Source organism: Ceratotherium simum, chromosome 4 (genome assembly GCF_057802395.1).
Source record: "Ceratotherium simum simum isolate JZ-2026a chromosome 4, ASM5780239v1, whole genome shotgun sequence".
Lineage (NCBI taxonomy): Eukaryota > Metazoa > Chordata > Mammalia > Perissodactyla > Rhinocerotidae > Ceratotherium > Ceratotherium simum.
The window spans coordinates 83,792,183-83,809,621 of record NC_141903.1 but is presented as its reverse complement, the minus strand read 5'-3'; the positions used below and the strand labels follow the sequence as shown (position 1 = coordinate 83,809,621).

Sequence of the window (17,439 nt, the reverse complement as noted above, 5' to 3'; positions counted from 1 at the left end):
AGAATTTGGAAGTTGCCAAGTTCCTGTTTAAAAAATGTGACCCTAGCATTGAATACAGTATATCAATAAATAAGGAACATGTCCAGATGAACAGCTGCTCAGAGAAAATAGGATAACATCTGTCTAAACTTTGGGGCACTTGAAAAGTAAATTTAAAAAATTTATTGATGCTTCTTTGGTAATTTGTAGGGACATGCTTGTACACTATAGTATACTAATATAGTTCCGTATAGGGTTTAACTTAAGTGTTTTTTAAAAAATGACAGCATGGTTTCCATTTATAACTTTGTAAATTAGCTGTCCTAGGATACTCATCCATAAATTGAATAAAAAAAAAATCTTGCCTTAATATTGTGTTTGGGAACCAACCTCTTCATTTTAAGCGTTATTCTTACAGAAATTGGCTCTAGTCATGACTCAGATGTTACTTTTGGGAACCAAAAGTTTGTGCTCTGAGAATTTAGCAATAGAGAAAACATGAAAAGTTTCTGAAATTTAAATGTGATGAAGAAATATGTCCTGGTTATTATCTGACAACTGTGTTGCAGAAGAAAATGTGTGGAGAGCAGGTAGAGTTGATATGTTTGGTTGAGTATCACTGATTACCACTGTTAATTCCCATAGAATATCAGTGTAATATAACAGAGCATTTGATGCAAAGTAGAGAGACATTTGAAGCTTTTTTATCAAGTCATTGGAAGCACACGATCTTACTTTTGTTTTGCAGACTTCTAGGAGAAGGTTAAACTTAACATTCTTTGACTGATAGTCCTAAAACAGTCCTAGAAGAGCATAAACCATGGGTATTGAGATTGGTCCTCTCATTGCTTCTCTTTTCTGAGAGTAAAGATTGATGGCTCTTATACAGTAATCTAATTTTTTAACCACATCATGATGTTATGTTGATATTGGGAAGAATGGATGCAAAGTACAGTTGAGGTCATATATTCTGTCAGAAGCTACGTTTGTTTCTATAAAATCTTGATAAATATGAAAAAAATTTGCTTGGAGCTTCGTTAAAGGCTTTAACCCATTCTTTTCAGTATATTAAAGATGGAAGAGAAAGAACCACAATCTTAAAATTAAAATTGATTGGCTCCCTCTTGTAGAGAGAATTTGCCAATATTTTGAGGTAACATGGTGAGTTTTCATGAAAAAACATTAGACATTAATTAGTGATTTTAAAACTTGGAAAACATTTTTTGCTATGTAACCAAGACTTGAAACTTTGTTTTGAATAGACATATGATTTTTTTTTCTAGAATCATTAGGGCATTATGCAAAATATTCACCAGTTGTCTTCTTGAATCACCTGTTACCAGTTATTTATTATGTAGTGATAACAGAGTTGCCTAGTGTTTTCAAAATGTCATGTGTTTTAGATTTGATGAGAGTGTAACTATATTAAGCTGAAAATGTAAAACTTCCTGTTTGGTGTTGAATATTATGAGTTTGATATCGGGTTTCCCAAAGTGTGGTACTCACACCACTGAGGGAAATATGCATTGCTTACTTAACAACTGTTTTGCAGGTACCATGAGATAAATGAGGTTAAGAGGATGCCACACAACCAATGAATGACAGTGAAGATTCATCCTGAAGTCTGTCTGATTCCAAAGCCTGACACAAGGCAGCTTAAGCAAAAAGGAATTTCTTGCCTTCGTGCTTAAAACATCCATGGTTAGATCTAGATTCTGGTGCTGCTGGAATCAGATCTGAGCTGCTGCCCACCCCTCAGTTCCACTTTCTGCTGTGTTGGTTTTGTTCTTAACGGCTCCAGGCTCACAGTGTCATAATACCAAATCCAGTAGAGAAGAATCTATATCCTTTATGATGCAAATAAAATTCTTGGAATTGAATTTTTGGTCTTAGTTGTCCTAACTTGAGTCATGTGCTTATCTCTGAATCAGTCACTGGAGATTAGAATGTAATGTTGGCCTAGTCCAGGTCTGTGTTCTACTCCTGGAATGTGGGGCTAAAGTCAGCTTGCTCTAAGCCTGTGGACTGAGAACAGCAGAGGTGGGGGTCGTTCCAAGATTTGTTGCTATAAGCAGGGGGAATCTGTATTGGGTGGCAAAAATCAACAGATTCTCTCTAAATCTTGGGTGAATGAACATTTTTAACCTGAATTGCAGTGGAATGTGAACCATGACACTGATGGCATTCTCTGACCAATGTTTAGTGATAGCTAACAATGCTGAATCCTTCAGTTGGGAACCTGTGCTTTTTAAGGAATTGAGAAGGAAAAGTGTAAGCTAGAGTCATTCAAATTAGTATAAATAAATGAATGCAGCTGTATGAGTTAGGGCCACTTATTGATGATGTGCCAGGAACTATGATAGGTATTTGATTCATATTGGTTAGATAGAAAAGTTTAAGATGGCATAATTCTAATGATATGCCACAGGATGGGAAATTTTGAAAATAGTGTGATTGTTACTAGTGGTTTCTTTATTGTGGGTACTATGTGCAATCGTTGAATATACATATGAAGTGGCTCAAATATTGAATATTTTGTTATATTAATTTTTTATACATTTTGGCTTTAAGAACAAATTATTAATGTATAGCCAATAAATATTGAAATAGTTTCAGGTATTTTTGTTTATCAGCTTTTCAGTTGATTATAAAAAATATTTTTCATCTTTAGTATCTTTGAGTCAATGTTGCACAGCAAAATTCACGAGTGCATTATGCACCAGTGTTCTGGGTGTAATGCTTATCAGGTAGGAGTATTTACCAAAGAGCCAATACTGAGCCCAATAGTTTTTTAGGTAGGCTCCTAAGTTTTGGAGTGTTAAATTATATATTTAAGAATAAATTTCTAATCGATGACTTTTTCCCTTTTTACAAAGGTACCCTATAACAAACATTATCAGCCTGATGGTCAAATAACGTTTATTGAAAACTTTTTTCTTGTTATACATTTTATTTTGAAAATTTCAAACATACATAAAAGTAGAGAGAATAATGGATTCCCACATACCCATCACCTAGCACAATTATCAACTCATGGCCCATCTCATTTCACTTATATCCTATTCAGACTTCACTCTTCCTTTCTAAATTATTTTTAACAAATCCCAGACATCATATCATTTCATCTGTAAATATTCTAACATGTATCTTTAAAAAGTAAGGATACTTTAGAAAACATAACCACAATTCTATTAACATACCTAAAAAATTAACAGTAATTCCCTAATATCATCAAATACCTAATCTGTCTTCAAATTTCTCAAATTATTTCATAAATTTTAATTGTTGGTTGAATCAGGTTTTAAATAACGTCTATAAATTGCAGTCGCTTATGGCTTTTAAGTCTCTTTTAACCTAATATTCCAGCCCTCTCATCCCTCCCTTTTGCATGGAAATTTGTTTGTTGGAAAAACTGGGCCAGTTGCCCTCCATGGAGTTTCCCACAGTCTAGATTTTGCTGATTGCATCCCTTTAGTGTCATTTAACATGTTCCTCCATCCCTTGTGTTTCCTATCAATTGGTAGGTAGATTCAGAGGTTTGATCAGATTCATGTTGGATTTTTTTTTTTTAGCATAAATATATTATAGACGTGTAGAGAATTTATGGCTTTTACCAAGAAAACTTATTTAAGCCAATGGGATTTGAGTTCTTTTCTGTTTATATGTCAAAAAACAATAAGTTTGGCTTTAGGACAGAACTTGTATCAGGAAAAAAAAGAAGTCAGAGTGTGGGGAAAGTGGAGGGGAATACTTATATATATTGACATATTTACTTTTCGTAAATCTATAATTACTCTAATAACTCTTCACTTCTTTAATTTTAAAACAAATGATGTTAGGAGTTCCTGTAGATGTCTTGAGCTGTATAAAGACTCAAAGAAATGTTTTTCTTTGAATTTCATCAGTTCTTCCCATTAGTAGAAGAAGGATTAGACTCTATACTTTGAAAATTCTGTCTGTTGTTAGAATAATCAAAAATAGGTACGTGGGAGAAGGTATAATAACGTTGTATAAGGAACTTTGCTTCTACTATGAAGTCCCTACATGGGAAATTCTGGGTTGTAGATCAGCTCGTGATTTAGATGTGTGTAATACATTGTGATAATTTGTTCGTAGGTTGAGGAAAAGCAATTCAATAGCAGCGGAAGTGGGGAACATTTAAAGGTAAGAGGTAGCTGTAGTTCTGGTACCTTGATAGTTATAAAGTGAGAAAATTCAGAGAGAGGCTGAGAGCCAAGAAGGAAGGTTAAGTATGAGACTCACACAGAGGCTGTCCAGGGCTGAGACTTTCCTTCTAGGCGCTATGTTGGGTAGACTTAGTTTTGAATACACTTCTACCCTTACTTCACCTTGCTAAATTTCACTTTTTTTGTTTTTAGAATGGGGGTGAAAATGAAGATTTATATATTTGTACATAAAGATTTACATATATTTATATAAAGATTTATATAAATCTTTACTTATATTTATAAATATAAATAATATTTATAAATAATAAATATATAAATATATATTTATAAATATAAAGCAATATTTGTAAAGCTCCTGGCACAGTTCATGACATGTGCTCAGTACATATATGTTTCACTCCCTCACTGACAGCCACACAGCCTGAGTTTTTAGGAGAAAATTATTGACTTTATAAGTCTCTATCTGTATTATACATTGTAATTAGCTATATATATGCCTTAATTTAATTTTCAGTGTTTATCTCTTGGTTTTGTTCTCAAATTATTACTGCCACTCCTCTTTTTCATTTTGTCCTGAGTCAAAGAACATCCTTAGATATTAAACCAGATATACCCGCACCAAATGTTTTTACTCTATCTAACCATGATCTTCATGTCCTGGAATGTTCAGATTTGATTGAATCTTATTGGCAATCAACTAAATAGATACTTCTATTACAGATAACTCCCAAACAGAGTTTAACCAAAAATTAGGCATTCCAAATAACAGCAGTTCTCTACAATTGGTCATCATCATTTTTCTATTATTTGAGCAAGTAAGATGTGATATTAAAATGTTTAATATGACCTTCTTTTTGGAAATTTAATAATTTATTTTAGTGTTTGTTTTTAACTAGTTTGGATCTAAGTTCTTTGTTATAATGAAAAGCATTTACATCAGTTGGCGTCTTTCCAGATATCTTATACTTCTTATGTTTCATTGAACGTGCATGTACCTTGGCCAAAGAGGAGTATTCATGAGGGCAGAATTGAATTTAATATTATGCATTTCACTTGTTGATTAAAGGTAATTTCCAGGCTTTGGAATTGCATTGTTGTTATTTTTGGTTAATTTACTAGTTTATTGTTGATATTTCATTTTATGAACATTGGATTCCTCATATGAACATACTGTTATATCTCTTGTTTTTGTTGATTTTGGTCCTGTAATTTTTTTTTTACATTACAAAATGCAGCAACTTTATATATCATCTACCATGTATTTGACATATCTCTTCCTTATTTTTTTATTAGTAATGTAATTCCCATGTAGCAAATTATGTACTACCTTGAATTTTAGTTATAATTTTGTAGGACTCTATTTTGTCATGTTCTAACTGGATTAAAAGCTTCTGAGGGATGGTATCATTACTTTTTTTTTTTTTTTTAATCTGCTGGAGTTCTTAATGAGCACAAAGTTTGTACAGAGTGCTTCCTCAATGAATATTTGACTGGTAGATTGACTGGAATTTTTGCAGCTGGCTTGCCTCAGATCGATGTCAGTTCATTATCAACTTAGTGGGAAGGTTTGGTTTTGTTCTATGTACTAAGTGACTCTGAAACTAACTTTGGATGGCTTTTCAGATCGGCTTTTTAAATTTTGCATTGCAAAGGTAGATTGGCTTCTCTTGCAGGAAGTAGCTTCATTTATTACTAAACATTTCATTAATTCTTTGGGGGAAGTATTTGATTAAAAAATAATTATTTCTTGTACTTTCTAAAGCATGTAACATTTCTGACTTCTTCCAAATGAGAAAATTATTATTGATAATTCTGTAGTTTGAAGATTGTTGATGACTTCATTGGGCTTCATAGGCATGAACATGTGATTCAGTACTGTTTCAGAATCCTTTGAAGAAGTCTTAATGTTTTTAGGATTTAGTTTCAAAATTGATGTTAAGTTGTAGCCAAAAGAAAGGCCACAGATTGATTAATCTTTCTGCCTAATATGGTAATGTAAAGAGGCTCTTTTTAGCTGAGCGGCCCCGTTTCTCTGCTGCCTGCTACAGATAGTGCCACTTTTGCTGCAACTTTCTGCTGCCGGACACTGCCATTCCACACTGCAGAAGCACAGCCTCCAAAATTCTGATACCTTAACAACAAATGACTTCTAATCTGGGTTAACTTCACTGCTTGCTTTATTCAAATGTTGCAGAGGTCAAAACATGGGAAGCCACCAGAGTGGTACTAGAATTCTGAAGCTGTCAAAGTTCCAATTCAAAGAGTCAACAGCTCTATATTCTAAACTCACTGCTGAGTGATTCAGTTTGCATAACTCAGCTCAGGGCCTCTTCCATCAGGAGGAAGAGCTGGCAGAGAGTCTGAATGTGATTATCCTGATGTCTTCCCTATATTAGGCCTTCTTTCTTTTTTCTCCTGTGGAGGAATAAGATGATTGACAGCTGGGATCTTTAGAGGCTTCTCATAACTGCTTTCAGTGCTCTTGGACCTTGAAAGGATGGATAGATTTTCACAGGTGCAGACTGGAGGTGGATATTTTAGGAGAGGAAACAGCATAAGCAAAAGGGCAATAGCAGTGGTGGATTCAGAACTCCCCCTACTCATCCTTGAGGTCTTAGATCTCTCATTTCTTCCATAAAGCTTCCCATGACTTGGTCAATCTGGGTGTGTCTGATCTGGATTCCTTACTACCTCATTATGGCTCTTACCACAATGTTTTGTAATGTGTTTGTTTGACTCTTTCTTCATGAGAGTATAAGTGTTCTGAGGTCAGGGGTTATGACCATTTTATTCACAGGTCTATTCCCAACACCTAGCCTAGTAGCTGGCATCTGGCAAGATTTAAATAAATATTTATACTTGATTTGCCATATTTCAAAAGTCACTCTATTTGGGAAAGGCCATCTGGGCTGTGCTATACAGTGACATTAGAAAGCATCAGATTTGTCAGCTAAAGATTCTTATTCCAAGGACTTGGGGACGAAGGAATTGGTTTCTGATTTAGTACAGGTTATACACCAATGACCTTAAAAGCTGGACTAAGGCTGTTTTGTTTGGCACGTTGGGGTGTTTTCCAACACCAACAACCAATTCTTCAATTCTCCAACACCATCTGGGTGTCCAACAATTCAATTCAATTATGATACAATCTACCTGGAGTTAGTGTCAGTTCCTACAAGTTAAAGGGCTCAGACCCACAAGACTGCCCCCACTTCAGATACCAGTTGCAAGTCCTGGGCCACCCATACTTCTGACCTGCTGTAAATCGGGGTTTCCCACGACTACCTCCACAGGTTCAATAATTTGCTAGAATGGCTCTAGAATTTAGGAAAACACTTCACTTGTATTTACTTGTTTAGTATAAAGGATACAACTAAGGAATAACCAAATGGAAGAGATGCATAGGGCAAGGTATGGGAGGTAGGGAGCAGAGCTTCCATGCCCCCACTGGGCATGCCACTCTCTCAGTACATTGATGTATTCACAACCTTGAAGCCCCCCTCTAGAGCTTTTATAGAGCTCAACCTTCAGCTCCACCCTCCTCTCCAAAAAGGGTGGGGTTGGGAGTGAGGCTGAAAGTGCCAGCCCATGAATCATTTGGCCTTTCTGGTGACCAGCCCCATTATGAGGGTATCTAATGACCCCACCCTAAGTCACCTCATTAGCATAAACACTGGTGTGATTGGAAGGGTCTCTGGAATAACAAAAGACACTTCTATCACTTGGGAAGTTCCAAGGGTTTTGGGAGCTCTATCTGGGACAAAGACCAAATATATTTTTTATTATAGCACGCATCAAGTGTTTTTAAAAAATAGGAGCCAACTTTTAAAAGTCAAGTGACTTCTGCATAAAAATAGGGATTTTTAGGTTTCTTGAATCATCAGAAGGGCAGACCACCAAGGACCACTTCTTACTCATGCTAACAATCAGCACTGAGTAGTGGCTGCCATCTTTATATGGTCACTTGTCTTTGCCATTAGCCGCAGTCCAGGCTCATCATGCAACGAATGGATGTGGGCTTGCTCCTGACCTGCATAGGCCCTGGATACCTTAGGACTTGTACCCCTGCAGTACAAGGTTTGCTGTCAAGTTTAGCAAGTACAGACTTTCAGTTCAGTTTGAGAATGCATCACCCAAGGGGATTCAGAATTGAACCTTTTGCTTTTATCTTGGAATCTCCTCCCTCTAGAGTTGTCCAAAATATGTGCAGGAATGTGGCTGAAAAGGACTTAGACTCAGAAATTGCAACATGGGAAATAAGTATGTAATTATTCATCCAATTAGGAATGGAAGTCCTCATGTGCTGTTTATAACTTAGTATTATTTGAACTGTGTGAAATTGCCATTTTTTGTAGGTTAAAAATTGTTAAATATTGGCAATTTCATATGGTTCCTACATATTTTTGTATGGCTAAATTACGTAGTGTCACCAGTTAAGGATATGGTATAGGGTTTTTTTTTCCCCCCAGGATTAACTCTCATTGTACCCCAATCTTATCATTCATCCCCTTTTTTACTATTAGAAAATAGGCAGCTAAATGGGTACAGTTGTAAGTAAATGGTGGGTTTGTGAACGGGAGAAAAGTATAGTGCTGATCTTGTTCCTTTTCCATACAAGTGCTTTTGGTTACATTTCAGTTCTGAGCAGCACATTTTTTAAGTAGAAAAGACTATTTGTAAGCTTAACTGATGGTGTTTCATAGGAATACCCTTAACGCTTCTGAAATTAAAATGTAAGAGAGATGTCAAAATTTCGAGGTTTTTAAGAAATCATCATTACTAAATTCTTAATGAAAAAAGACTTGCTTAGCTAATTCTATGTTTCAGGTACTATCTTATCACTTCAGTTCTGTTAAGTGTCATTCTCACATGAAACTGCAATTAGAACTGGTGTTCTTGTGAAAGCTTAGAAAGTTTCTAAAATGATAAGTATACTCTTATCCTTTCTGCCAAAGTTATTTGTAATCAGGAGTGTCCATTTGATGAATATAAAGGAAGTCATAGTCTTGGAACTTTGGGTCCAATTTTAAGGGCACTTTGGATCTAGTGTTAGATTTTATTTGGGAAATTTATTCAGGCCATTTTATTATTTTTAAATACTCACTTCCTTGGGTAAGAGAAAAGAAAGAGGAAGTGAAATTTAAATGAATCACTGAAACTAATGATTATTAATGGTGTTTGTAAAAGATAAGCAGAGGAAATGAGCAGCAATATGATATTTGGAATGGCGGCAGCTGGCATTCCACGGTCATAAGAGGTAATTGAGAACGGACTATGACCATGGCAAAGATCCCCTATTTTTCAGACTTAATTTATAGTTCTAATGCTTTATTCCTGAAGCGTCAGATTATTAATTTAATGCTTCCTTGAACATCAGCGGTGTATTACAAGTTTTTGAACAAGATCTGCCGACAGTTTTAACTATATTTCTCTCTTACTTAGGGCGACCAATCCTCCTAGTTTGCCTGGGGTTGGGAGGTTTCCTAGGATACAGGACTTTCAGTGTTAAAACTTGGAAAATCTCAGGCAAACCTGGACAGATGGTCACCTTACTTTCATTTTCAAAATTAATAGAATGGAAAAAATCTTGGCATGATGGTATTTAATAATCCTATAAATTCTTTACCCATAAGGTTTAGAAAATGCTAACTTCAAAACATTTCAGGAAAGCATTTCTTCTATAGAAGGTTAGCTTGATATTTTTGTTTTAATTGCTTTGGAAATTGAAAGGTAAATTGATTTTGTGGTCATTTTTCAAAAAAACCTTAATTTACCCTTTGGTCAGGTAGATAACACCGACCAGCAAGTTGACATGGTATTAATAACGAAAATGCTAGGAACAAATTATTAATTTGAAAAAATCCTCAATGCTTTTAAAAAATACTAAACAATTAGGAAAATAGTCCTTTTCTTTGCACTTAGTTTTCCTGAATTGTTGTGTGATGTTTGTTTTATCAAAAGACATACATCAAAAGACATACGGTGGTTGTTGCATAAACCTTTCTTTCCTCTGTACCTAGCAATTGTGTATGGTCCTGTCCGTTAATTTTTGAAATGTGATAGAACTTTTAAAAAATTTATCACCCCACTTCTGGTTTACAATTTACATTTTCTTTCTTTTCTTCCTTTTTTAAAAAACAAGGTCAAACAAAATAATGTGATCAGGAATCTAATTACAGACTATTACTAGCATGTGCTGTGTGCTAATCTTTATTCTGAACTCACTTTAGGTATTAGCCTACTTTTCTCAACAAGGGGGCACTTAAGTTAATTGCTTGATTAGAAACATGCATTTAGCCCTTTCTGATCTGTAAGTACAGCTCCTTGGCCTAGCTGCAGAAGTTTGAACACCTGCAGCCCGAGCAGCTTGAAAAGAAGCCGTAACTTACTATAAAGGAAAAGAAAAGAAGCTCAAGTTCAAAATGGTCTTATCAATGATATAGTGTTGTCACTAACTTGAGCTGACCTAAGAGAGTTGGCTTCTGCACTGCTCCTTATCAGCATCCAAAAGGGCATACAAAATTCTTTGTAAACTAATTTAAAAAGCGTCTTGTTTATTCAGAGGCAACTGTGAATGGTATTTGTTCAGAGTGTAGATCACATCAATTGCATACCAGCCAACAACTTATTTCTCTTCTCTAAGAGAGAGGCCAAGTATCAAAGACACAAAGTACTAAAGATAAGCTTCTCAATTCTCAACTGTTCTGAGCTCTCAATAAAGCTACTGATGGACAAATTGGGGTGGGACCCAACTGTTTCCACCTGCAGGCTGTCTTAGATCCTTGGCTCTGGCTGGGAGAGGTGCAGATACTAGTTTGACCTTTAGTGCCCTTAGAAAACAAAATATGGGCTTTCTTATGGCCCTAATCAATCAGGCCCTCTGAAGAGGATTCCACCCCTTTTCTTCAAGTAGTCTTGCGGAAAAAAAACTGGGCTGACTATTCCCATTTGCAGTGCTGGTGAAAGCAAAGAGATGGTTGATTTGCTCGTACTGAATCTTAAAAGACATTCCAAGTCATCCGTTTTTCTGTTTCTGTGGTTGATTCTTAGGTATGTTAAGTATTTGATATTTAATGAGAGGGTGACCTCAGTAAGTAAAAAAATGAAATACTTTCAAAACTGGTTCAAATAGTATATTATCAGGACATTAAGCCTCAGTTGATATAAAGAAAACATTTCTGAGGCTACTGAGGCACAAAATACAGGAAACTGAGTTGTCATATTTGGGCTATTAATATGGTAAGTGCTTAAACATGGCTCACTTGTAGCACCCAAAATCTCAATTTTGAGTTTACTAATATAATAGAATCTTTAAAATGTGATGAGTTCCTAGAGTTAATTAGAAATTTGGAAAATATTTGAAATATGAATAACTCAAATATGTTGTTAAAACTAATCTGATTGCTAAATGTCTTTTTTAACATTATTGAGATTAAAGCCCTCTGTCTTATGTGAAACTAGGATGAGTCACTGACAGGCATCTGAAGTATTAAGTTTTAAACTAATTTTTCTCTATAATTAGAAATTTGTCATTTGTCTCAAATATGGTAAAAAGTAGCAGTGAAACCAATTGCTGTTTTAGAGTATAAGTGCTGCATTTTCCTTTCACAAAGTTACATGAATTACTAATGATAGCCGTGGTTCTTGGGGCATATTTAAGAAGAAATAATCTGTAGGTGTGTGTGCATCTGTGTGTTTGTATATAAATCCCAACGAGGTAAAAAATGGCCTTCATAGGTAGTTTCTATTACCCTCCTCCCCCCAAAATTGTGAGGTTTGGGCACATTAGAATTATGCAGGCCTTTAACTGTGTGTCTCTTTCAATGATTGGCATAGAAAAACAGTAACACCCATTTCCAGTAATTTCAAATTTAAGGATTACAGAGCATGTGAGTAATTGGCTGTATGTTAAGTGTATTGACTAATTGATCTAAAAGAAAATATTCACAAATGGATGGAGTATTTCAGAATTAAGCACATTTAGGCAAAGAAGACTTTGATGTAGGAAAAACTTTTGACTACATGAAATATTTAAAAATAATTATATTTTTTTCAGTGATTATGTTATAGTCAAACCTAGAAATTTATGTATTTTTAAAATGTTAACATGTTTAATTGGTGTGGTTACAAGTACGGTTATTTTATCACTTTGTCTTTTACTGGAAAGAAAAATAGGTTCTGAGTAAACTTTAGGTAGAAATTAGAGTTATTGCTAATTTATCAATTTGCAGGTAACTTACACTCTTAATTTTAGATATTTTTTCTTTCATTCTGGAAGTTTCTCTGCTTCCTTATGCTTTTTACTGTAAGATAGTGCAGCTCTGTTATTCTGTAATTAGGCATCCTTCCCACCCTACAAGATAGAGATCTCTAGTAAGTTAGCCTTGTTTTGTGAAGAGCTGACAAAGTGAGTTTTTATTTTCATATTCAATTGTTATTTGAGGAAAAATATGATGCTTTATTTATGAGAATATAATAGTTTTAAATTGAGAAAGCAAATTAAAACTCCTGATTTAAAAATTTGCTCTTATTAAAACTTACTGGGGGGCCGGCCCCGTGGCTTGGCGGTTGGGTGCTCAGGCTCCACTACTGGCGGCCCGGGTTCGGATCCTGGTCGCGCACCGACGCACCGCTTCTCCGGCCATGCTGAGGCCGCGTCCCACATACAGCAACTAGAGGGATGTGCAACTATGACATACAGCTATCTGCTGGGGCTTTGGGGAAAAAAAAAAAAAGGAGGAGGATTGGCAATAGATGTTAGCTCAGAGCTGGTCTTCCTTAGCAAAAAGAGGAGGATTAACATGGATGGTAGCTCAGGGCTGATCTTCCTCACAAAAAAAACCCACAAAATTCACTGGGGTCAGCCCAGTGGCGCAGCAGTTAAGTTCGCGCGTTCCGCTTTGGGTTGGCTGGTGCGGATCCTGGGCACAGACCAACTCACTGCTCATTAAAACATGCTGAGGCGGCATCCCACATAGAAGAACTAGAAGGACCTACAACTAGGATATACAACTATGTACGGGGGCTTTGGGGAGAAAAAAGGAAAAAAGGAAGATTGGCAACAGATGTTAGCTCAGGGCCAATCTCCCCCCCTCCCCAAAAAAAGAAACATAATCCTTTAAAAAATAAAATAAAACTTATTAATCAGTTGTCAATGAAATGTCAATTAATAATTTACTTTTGGGTTTTATAGCATATTGTATATATTGGTCATAAAAATTTGAAGCAATTTTACACTCTTCCCCCCAAATAAAAGATTAAAGAATATTCTTTTAGCTTTTTAAGGATCATCTAGTAAGAGATTCATGCTATGTGATTAAAGAATAATTCTCTCTAGTTTTTTATCTTTGAAGTTTTTGCTTTGTTTCTGGTTTCGGCTTTTATAATGTTTTTTCTTTGCATATTTATAATTTTTAGGGTATTTAGTTTTGTTTGTTAGCATCTACAGCTTAAGTATCTCTTAATGAAGTACGCATGGTCAAAGGATATTCCAGTATTAGAAAAAATATATTTATTTGCTTTGAACTAAATAATATATGTCATACCGCAGTCTGGTAAGTTTGAGGTCAATCTGGGCAAGATTCTGGAGTGAGTTGCCAGAAGAATGGTTTTTGAATTCATAGAGAAAGAACCTTTAATCGTTAGAAATGACAGTGGGATCAGTAAGAAACAGTCTTAATTTATTTCCCTTTTTTTTTAATCGCATTGCTAGACTGGTAGTAGAGTAGGTAGTTTTTGCAGGGGACTCTCCTGATGTCCGTGATTTAAATGGAGCTACTAGCAGTGTACCCACCTAGGAGTGTTGAGAAATGTCTACAAGAGGCTCGTTTCTAGTGGCAATCCACAGGAGTCTATGTGTGAGCTTGTCCTGCTCAACATTTTACATAAATGATGTTAATACTTAGAAGAGAGGTTTATCAAATTTTTAAATGGCAGGGTCAGGGAGAGATTATAAATGTATTGGGTCACAGTAACAGAATCACTATTCAATGTAACTTTGATAAGCCAAATATAAAATATGAAATTGCACCCATGCCAAAAAAAAAATAAAAACAAAATTGAACCTTGGATATGTATTTGGTCACATGATTTATGATGAAGGTACAGCAGTGCAGTCAGGAAAGGATGGTCTTTAGTAAATAGTACTGGGTCAATTAGATATCCATGTGGAAAAAATACATCTTGACCCCTACCTGACACAATGCACAAAAATCAATTCCAGATGGATTGCAGCTCTAAATGTGAGAGATACAAGTATAGCTTTTAGATAAACATAGGAGAACATTTTAGTGACCAAAGAGTTCTTAAGCAGGACACAAAAAAGTATAATCATTACATAAAAATTTTGATACATTTACACTTCATTAAAATTAAGTACTTGTTTTCATCCAGGGGCCGGCCCGGTGGCGCAAGCGGTTAAGTGCGCGCGCTTAGCTGCGGCGGCCCGGGGTTCGCTGGTTCGGATCCCGGGCGCACACCGACGCACTGCTTGGCAAGCCATGCTGTGGCGGCGTCCCATATAAAGTGGAGGAAGATGGGCACAGATGTTAGCCCAGGGCCGTCTTCCTCAGCAAAAAAAGAGGAGGATTGGCGGATGTTAGCACAGGGCTGATCTCCTCACAAAAAAAAAAAAATAAAAATAAAATTAAGTACTTGTTTTCATCCAAAGATACCATTATGAGAGAAAAAAGGTAGCTTACAGAGTGAAAGAAGGTATTCATGGTACGTATATCTATAAAAGGATTCGTATCTAAAATATAAAGAACAAATCAAAAAGAAAAGAAACAAAAAATCAATTAAAAAAAACAACTGAAGGAAAACATTGGCAAAATTGAACAGACAATCCACAAAACAGGATATTCAAATGCCCAAATAAAGATACGAAAAGGACTCAACATCATTACTCATCAGGGAAATGTGAATTAAAACCACAATGTAGTACTAAATACCCACCAAAATGGCTAAAATTGAAACCATGAGAAATGTTTGCAAGTGTGTGAAATAATCAGAACATTCATATACCAAGTGTAAATTGGTACAAAGTTTTTAGAAAACTTTTGGCTGTATAGTACTAAAACTGAACATGTGCATATCTTCTGACCCAGCAGTTCCACTCATAGGTATATACCCAACAGAAAAGCCTAGATATTTGCTAGAATGTTTATGGCAGCACTTTTTGTGATAGTCAAAACCTGGAAAGTTCTCTAATGCCTATCACTAGTAGAATGGATAAATGAATTGTACTATATCCATATAATGGAATACTATACAACCATGAACACGATCTACAACTCTACAAAACAATATGGATGAATTTCTCAAACAAAATGTTGGGCAAAAGAAGCCAGAAAATAAAGCATGCCATATGATTATATTTACATAAAAGTTCAAAAATACTCAAAACTCTAATCTGTGTTAGAAGTGAGGAGAGTGGTTATTTTGGGGACATAGTGACTGGAAGGAAGGTATTGTGCAACTGAGTTCTGGGGTGGTAATGTTCTTCTTGATCTAGGTGCTGCTTACAGGGATTTGTTCAGTTGTAAAACTCATCAAGTTGTATTTTAGATGTATGTACTTTTCTCTGTATATAATACTTCAATACAAAATTTTAAAAATGTAAAAAAAGTTTATTGGCCTCTGGCTGTGAAAGCTCAATATAACCCATCTTTACTACAGGGTGCTCTTGCCTCAGTGGACACAGTAGGTCACTGAGCCTGGGAACCCCTTTCTTAGAGAAGGCATGACTGCCGGCTCTTGGGTTCTGAGATGTTCTTTTCCTAATCTTTGCACTTACTCTGCTTTCTCATTTCATAGTCTTTCTCTAGTTGGAGACTAAGACTCCTGATCAAATTTACCCTCACTAATCAGAATCACACTCCAGTCCTGAGATTACTCTCAGGTTACTCACACAAGTTCTTGTGACCATTTCTTTTGTTGTAGACAAAGAGCCTGTTGACTCTTGGGGAAGATTTACTTTTCATATTGTTGGAAATAGTAATTTTTATTCAGCTACACAACTTGGGCAAATCATTTGCCATTTATGGGCCTCTGCTTTTCTTATCGGTAAAAATTGTGAATCAATATTGAAGAGAACTGTGATTTACTAAGTTTGGTGGTTGGCTATTATATGCTTTTTTGCCTTTTTTTTTTTTTTTTATTTCCTTGGTGCTTTGTATAGCTGAGAGACCAACACAGAAGATATCACTATTGGATAGTCACAGTTTCTTGCAAAAATATTGATTTTTTTGTTCTATAACAGGTGACCAGAAATGGAGAGAAAAGTAAGCAGAATCTGTCTTGCTTCTGAACCTGACATGATTCATTTTCTACAAATTGCTTGGGAGAAAACACTAGGATCTGGTTTCGTTGTTACACTTACTGATGGTCAGTCAGCATGGACTGGGACAGGTAATATTAAAAGCAAATTTTTTAAAAGTAAAATTTCAATAATGTGCTTTTCTTCAGTCCTCAATAATACTTCAAATTAAAGTGTTTCTTTAATAGATATTGGGTAAAATTAATATGATTGCTTTTACTTGTTATAGCTGTCTAATTTACACACAGATTTGTAACATTTAATGCTGTTTTCTATAATTGATATTAATAGAAGGATAGAGAAATAAGCATATGCCCCAGCAAATTCTGGTTACCATTTGAGTCTTAGTACTTGGAGTTGGTCAGAGTTTTTAAATGATCTCTTTATACAAAACATAAATAGTACTTTTTACATATATTTTTTCTCAGGACTCCAGGGAAATATTAGGAGGCATGGGAAGGTGGGTTGGCTGGGCTAAGGGTTTGTGTTGGCTTGGGGGAGTGGGGTGGTGGTGGTTTTTTTTTATTTCATATACTTATATTGTTTGAATTGTTTTCCAATAAACATGTGCTACATTTGTGACAGAACAAAACAGAAATCATAGCCTAAAACTTTGTAAACCAAGGTTCAAACCCGTATGTGGGATTTTGACTATTTTATGACATAGACTTTTGATTTTTTTATCTTTGGCAATAATCTTTTAAAAAGGCTAATGGGGTCGGCCCCGTGGCTTAGCGGTTAAGTGCGCGCGCTCCGCTGCTGGCGGCCCGGGTTCGGATCCCGGGCGCGCACTGACGCACCGCTTCTCCGGCCATGCTGAGGCCGCGTCCCACATACAGCAACTAGAAGGTTGTGCAGCTATGACATACAACTATCTGCTGGGGCTTTGGGGGGAAAAATAAATAAATAAAATCTTTAAAAAGGCTAATGGCCCTGATATCACTTATGGAACAT

General features: G+C 35.7%; 1 protein-coding gene across 7 annotated transcripts in view; it reads left to right on the top strand.

Moving 5' to 3' along the window:
* The window catches only part of XRCC4 (X-ray repair cross complementing 4), a 234,099-nt gene that overhangs the window by 4,897 nt on the left and 211,763 nt on the right, over positions 1-17,439 (top strand). The window contains exons 1-3 of one of the 7 annotated variants that reach the window (XM_087430084.1): positions 1,335-1,680; positions 4,096-4,143; positions 16,429-16,577. In XM_087430084.1, the coding sequence (XP_087286210.1) occupies positions 16,439-16,577 (139 nt within the window). In that variant the 5' untranslated portion in view covers positions 1,335-1,680; positions 4,096-4,143; positions 16,429-16,438. Of the gene's footprint in view, positions 1-1,334; positions 2,251-4,095; positions 4,144-16,428; positions 16,578-17,439 lie in introns of those variants that run through there. The other 6 variants (XM_087430083.1, XM_087430087.1, XM_087430089.1 and 3 more) reach the window with 6 other exon arrangements.